The sequence below is a fragment of the Pleurodeles waltl genome, chromosome 12 (genome assembly GCF_031143425.1).
Source record: "Pleurodeles waltl isolate 20211129_DDA chromosome 12, aPleWal1.hap1.20221129, whole genome shotgun sequence".
In the NCBI taxonomy this organism is placed as follows: Eukaryota; Metazoa; Chordata; class Amphibia; order Caudata; family Salamandridae; genus Pleurodeles; species Pleurodeles waltl.
In genome coordinates, this window is record NC_090451.1 from 148,782,255 (window position 1) to 148,788,254 (window position 6,000).

The 6,000-nt window shown below is 46.0% G+C and overlaps 1 protein-coding gene across 3 annotated transcripts in view; it reads left to right on the forward strand.

The window, feature by feature from the left end:
• Positions 1-3,628, forward strand: part of LOC138267785 (PABIR family member 2-like) — a 97,523-nt gene extending 93,895 nt beyond the window's left edge. For all 3 annotated transcript variants that reach the window (XM_069216986.1, XM_069216988.1, XM_069216987.1), the window contains one exon: positions 31-3,628. In XM_069216986.1, coding sequence (XP_069073087.1) covers positions 31-169 — 139 coding nt within the window. In that variant the 3' untranslated portion in view covers positions 170-3,628. The remainder of the gene's footprint in view (positions 1-30) is intronic.
• Positions 3,629-6,000: the final 2,372 nt, after the last annotated feature.

The following is a 6,000-nucleotide window of genomic DNA, read 5'->3' on the forward strand; positions in this document are numbered from 1 at the left end:
CTCACCTATCTCTTCCCTTTGCTCCCTCAGTGTCCGAATGTTGGTCGACCGAAGCAGCCCAGCTGATTTCTCTCCTGCCCCAGGCTCACCTGGCAAGGGCACTGTCTTCCTACCTTCTTCACCTACCAGAGGCTTCTGCCTGCCAAATTCCCACCAAGGAGACCAGTGACCCCCTCATGTTATATTCAGACATGATGGCAGCTAATGAGGGTCATCTGATGCTTTGCTGTAAGATAGACAATCACATGCGGGGCCTTCTGATGGTGCCACATTGCCAGAACTCACACAACGAACCTTCTAATATTGCACTGCCAGGATACACACTCTCTAATGCAGTGCTGCCAGGCTGCACATCTGGGGAATGCCTTCTGATTCTGAGCTGCCAAGACACTCAAATACAGTGAGGGCTCCGTTGCCGCCCAGTCAGGACGACCACACAAATGGATCATCTGATGCCATACTGGTAAGACACAGAGAAATGTCAGCCTCTTCCAGGATCTACATGCTACATTGCCAGAAGGGTAACACAGGTGGAACAAGCTAATGCTGGGCAGCAAGACAGACCAATGAGGGTCTCTTTTATGCCACGCTGGAGGGGCACGCACAGAGGGAGCCTTTTTGTACCACAATGCCAGGTTTCAAACAGAAGAGACAATCCACGGCCATGCCGTCTGGACACGAAAGGTGGAAAGGGCATCTGATGTTTTGCTGCCAGGACACAAACATATTGAACCTTCTCATACCACAGTGCCAGGATACTGAGAGAAGAGAACATCTGATGCCACACTAAGAAAAACCCCATGGTGGGGTGCGAGGGTCAATGTTGTGCTGCCAGAACACACACAGGAGGACCATCTGAGGCCACACTGCCGGGTGTCTGATGCCACAGTGCAAGACTCCACACACACAAGGGTCATTCTTGGGATGGCACACGCTGAACTTTGAGTCACTGTGGGGGTAGATTAAGCTTCCCACATTCCCATCCTGACTGTTCTATCTGAGGAGGACACTGTCAGGGAAAGGTGTGAAATCTATCCTGGAAAAAGACTGTCTTTCTAGTATATTTTAAATATGCATAATCTATATATATATATGTTATTTTATTGCAAGTAAATCTGGCTTTGGTTTATAGCCGTGGTTTGGAGGATTGTGTTCCAGAAGAGATGGTATAGTTGCAGTGTCTGTGTTTTCTGCATTTTCAAGGTCTCTTGCTTTCAGGGATCATAGCTGTGTTGAGGTTCTGGGGGGAGCAGGACGTGGTATCTCTGTAGTGTCAGGGCTGGCTGGTAACTATCTGTACTGACTTTCTGCATATTCAGCGGTGTCCACTTCTTTGGGTGTCATGGAGGGGCTGGCTTATTGGGGATGGTGAACTATCTATATTGTTGGTGGTCTCAGCACTGTCAGTGTGCCCCCTCAGCTCTTTTTCAGAGTTTTTGCTGTCAGGCGTCGTGTGCTGTGTATTCTTGGTTGTCTTGGAATTTCTGCACTCAAGATTTGGCGAGGCAGAGGGGTCATATTGCCTCTTGTCTGTAGCAGGGTGTACTACCCTGATGGATGGATTTATGTGTCCTTTGCTTGTTGTGGGTTGGGAATTGGGCCAGTCTAACATCTGACGTCTTACTGGCAGTGATCTCGACTGTGTCAGGGGTCATGAGGTTTTTTGACCTGTCAGGAGTTGGAAGATCTTGAGCTAAGGCTGCGAGGGCTGCACTGTGATGACTGTGAGCTGTGCGCTGTTGGGGCTTCTTCACTAGGAGGTAATGGGTCTCTGCCCTTATCACTATGGTGTTTCTGCTTTGTTGAGGTTTCTAGGACCGCATCTCCTTCAAAGATCGTAGCATCTGCGCGTGCTGCCATTTGCTATCCCCACTCATCTTGGTATTTACAGTGTCATTGTTGTCGGGTCTCTGTACCAGTTGTTCTCCTGTCCTCTCTAAGATGCGCAGTAGTTATCTCTTATCTAGCAGCTAGCTCCAGGACATCCTTTCTGGTACTGAACGCGCTTTATCCATGTGATATCATTTGTACAGTCAACAATTGATGTCTCTCTAAATTACAAAGAATCATGCTGTCTGTGTTCTTTAAAGGGTTCTGGGTTTCTGCGCTGTCGGTGTGGTTTGTTCTCTGGATGTTCATTTGTGTGCACTGTGTGGGTCCGGGCATGTCTGCTCTTCTGTAAGTCTTAGTATCTCTGCTCATTGAGGTCTCTGCTGTGCCAAGTGTTATGATGGTGTTTCTGCACTGTATGTCTTGTGGAGTCGATTCTTTATAGTTGTCCATCAGGTCTCTGCACTGTGCATTGTTCTATGAGTTGCCATACACGGTTAGGGTCTTGGCTGTCTCAAGATTGCAGGGTCACCTCAGTGTTGTAGATCAAATTGTTTCACCTCTCTCAATGCTCTGCTGTATAAAGATTCAAAGGGTTCTGCACTGTCATGGGTGATGCACGCTTGTGGCTTTAGTGGCCGTTGCTTTGTTAAGGGGTTCCTGGGTCATCTGAGTTCAGGATTTTTCTACGCTTTTGGACGTTGTGGAGTTTTTGCATATGTGATATACTGTCAAGGACCTCTGCAGTATCAAAGATACTGATGTATTTGCTGTTTGACAGTCCAGAGGGTCCCCTCATTGTAATGGACTAAGGGTTTCCTTCCTGTTGGGATTGGTAGATTTAGTCGTGGAATCACTTCACAGTCCACGAGTATAGAGTCAAGGGTCACAGACTGCTCTACTCCTTGAGTTCATCATCATCATCGAGCAACTGGGAGATGCCCCTTTGGGACAGAGCATCTGCCTGACCAACTTCTGAGAATGTCAACACACATGCCGTAGTGGAACAGACGCCCTTCAGAAGATGCCCACAGTGCCATTCCAAATACCCCTGGGTCAGTCTCCATGTCGTCTGTAACTTGTGCCTCTTACCAGAGTAAGGGTCACAGACTGGGCTGTTAGTGGCCATTAGGTTTTTGACGTTGCTTTGTTAGGGGTTATGGTGCCTTGTCTCTTTTGGGGTAACATGTTGTTTGTGTTGTTACAGAGTAATATGCTGCATGTGCTATCACATGCACCTTCCGGCAATGCTGGCACATATGTTTCTGGTACTGAAGTGTCTGCCTTTTTGAGGAGCCTCTGAACTGCCTGATTTGCCATGCAATATGTGACATTTTAATTATACAACCTCTTGTGACGATGCAAGCCCTTTTCTTAGGGTTCTGGGGCAGTTAGAGGTTGTGGACACCCATTTTCTGGATTCAGGTCATTTAACACTGTTGCCCAAAGGTAAAAATGCTGTTGCTGTCCAATTGAACTGTCCAAGTACTGTCATCTAATACTTTGCTCACTCTGGGTGTCGGGGTCGAGCTGTCAAGATTTACCAGCTAGGGTAGAGTGACTTAGAAACTCAATATGTAGTGTAACACAACAGATATCAGTTCGCAAATCGATTGTCTGTAAAGGACTTTAATAAACGGTAAGTAAATAGAATACGTAGCATACAAGAAAAACCATAAGTCTCTTGTACCTGAGCTCAAAAACACCTCACTTGTTTTTAATTCCTTTTTGCTGGGTACTAGAAATCTGGTAAACATTAAACTCATTACCCCACGTTAACCATTGGGGGAAAACATCAGTCACCTGGTAATCAGAAGCATTTGAGTTGATTGTAGTGTTACTCAGTGGCGGTAAGGTGCCCGAAAGAAATATACTGTGTTGCTGTATTTGTCACTGATATGTCTGGCACCGTGAGTCAGAGGTGGAAATTAAAGATATCTTGTTTTAGGATTGAAGATTCTCTACTCGTAAAGGCGGATGGGGTGACACCCCTGACCAGGGGTCAGAGTTCAGCTTTTCTTAGACCTTAGAGGTTGGAGACGAGGTAGCTACAGGCAGCCATTGGGTAAGGGGAGCTAGAAGAACAGCGAAGGAACAGCCTCTCGATGACTGAGGGTGAAGAAGCCTCTCCTCATTCCACGTCATCATCTTGTTCCCATGCAGCTGGATTGGACTGGGCTGGAACAACATAATTTATCAAGGGCAGTGAAAAACTGCACCACTGAGGTCCTTCATTTTCTCCTTGTGGATCAGGACACTTTCCTAGCTGGTGCAGTCCTGCTTCTGAAGCTGGCAAATAGGTCTCCCCTCTTTCCACAAGTCCAAGAGCAAGGCGATCATGCAGGCTGTTGGATGGCAAAGGTACAACCACAGTAAATGATTCACTCTTGGCTTTTAGGAATTGCGCTCTCCTCATCCTGGTGTGCTGGACCTCTTTGATGTTCAGTCAAACATTGAACAAATTACTGGCTGAGGAGACCAGCACTCTTTCTCTGGTGTATGAGTTTGGCTAGTCAGGGAGGCAGCACCTTTTAAATGTCGGACTGCGCCAGTTACCTGCCCTGCAGCTCCTCTCAGATTTTCTTAGGCTTCCTGAGGAGGGTGTGAAATGGCCTCACCAGGGCAGCTGTTTCAAGGGGGTTGTTGGCCAGGAAAAAAAAGTGGAAGGTGTGAATGCTACTGTGGCAGAGGGCACACACCACTTCATAGTATAACTGGCTGACTGTCTCTTCCCCAGCACACCCAGCTTAGATGTGCGTGTGCAGACAATGCCAGCTCTGTACAGTGGAGACCACCATTTTTGTGGCACGCATATTTGGTGTTGAATTGTCTCCAGGGCTCACCAGATCAGTCATAACACAGTAAACTTGCATGCACACACTCACCATTTAGGAAAGACGTCTTAGTACATGTTGTTGGCAAGGGACAACGGTTACAGGAGTGAGAGGGTTCATTTTTGGCAACTACTGATATCAGAGCCCAGCTTTGATGTCTTAAAAACAACGTTAAAGGGTGAACCACCAGTGAAAGTGGCAGGATTGGCAAGCTTACTAGGGAAAAACATACATTGCTGTCTAGGACGTACCATGGTGGGAGGATACAGCTTCACAAAGCCACGAAGAGGAGTTTCATCCTAAAAGCCGACATTTTCTATGATTCGATTTTGCAAGCTGTCCTAACCAGAGTGGAATGCTTTAGGTAAGTTAGTTATATTATTTCCATGGAGAGTAGTAGGTTGAGACACTGACACAAGGTGGACATCTCAGAATGTGAGTACTTTATAAATCACATTCTCATACAGAAAACAAACTGGAAAGAATCACAGTTCAATGCAGTAGGTCGACCTAAAAAGTAAATCGAGCACAATAATAGTAAAAACGAAATTACCTTCAAAACCAAACTTTATCAGATTTCACAGTTCTCAGCATTTTGTTTTCACTGGTGACCACAATGCTAAAGAAATGGTATCTGCATTTTCCAGCAGTATGTATTGCAACTTGTACACCAGTCTGCCTGCACATGCTTCTGCGATACGTTATCTACTACGTGGTCTTTATTGGTGACCTATTCACCTAGCACCATCTTTAAGGGGACTAATCCCAGTAATCCTACATATGCCACGAATTGCTGCACCTACACAAGTGCCAACCGAGACTGTATCACCACATGCAGAGGACTAGAAGTTAACTTAAGATGTCAGTGTTTATTGTGGGTTGTTGTGCCACTTGTCAGGCCTGTGGCGAGTCCATTGCAGATGCTCAACATGCACTAATACAGACACACCCCCAGAGGCAGCTATCTTGGATGTTGCTGTCCGACCTCTGAACAATGTGACAGACCTATAAGAAATTGGACGTTTTGAATTAGGAAACCGTTGGTGCTTCCTGACATGCATAGGGGCATCTTGAATCCAGTATGAAGGGGGAAAACTGAAGAAGAAAGGTGTCTCACTTGCTCTAGTTTCTTGAAGAACTTTAAACGTTCTTATCTAAGTGGTCGACTTCAAGTTTACTGATTTGGGACCTGTGCCTACTTGTTTCCTAGACTTCCCTTTGCTATTTGATACCACTAGATCACCTGAGGTTACACCTTTATTTTGTATTCCTTTCAGCTTGCTATTACAGTGTATGTGCATTACAAAAATATAATCTTGCTGGCTCATTAGAAGAG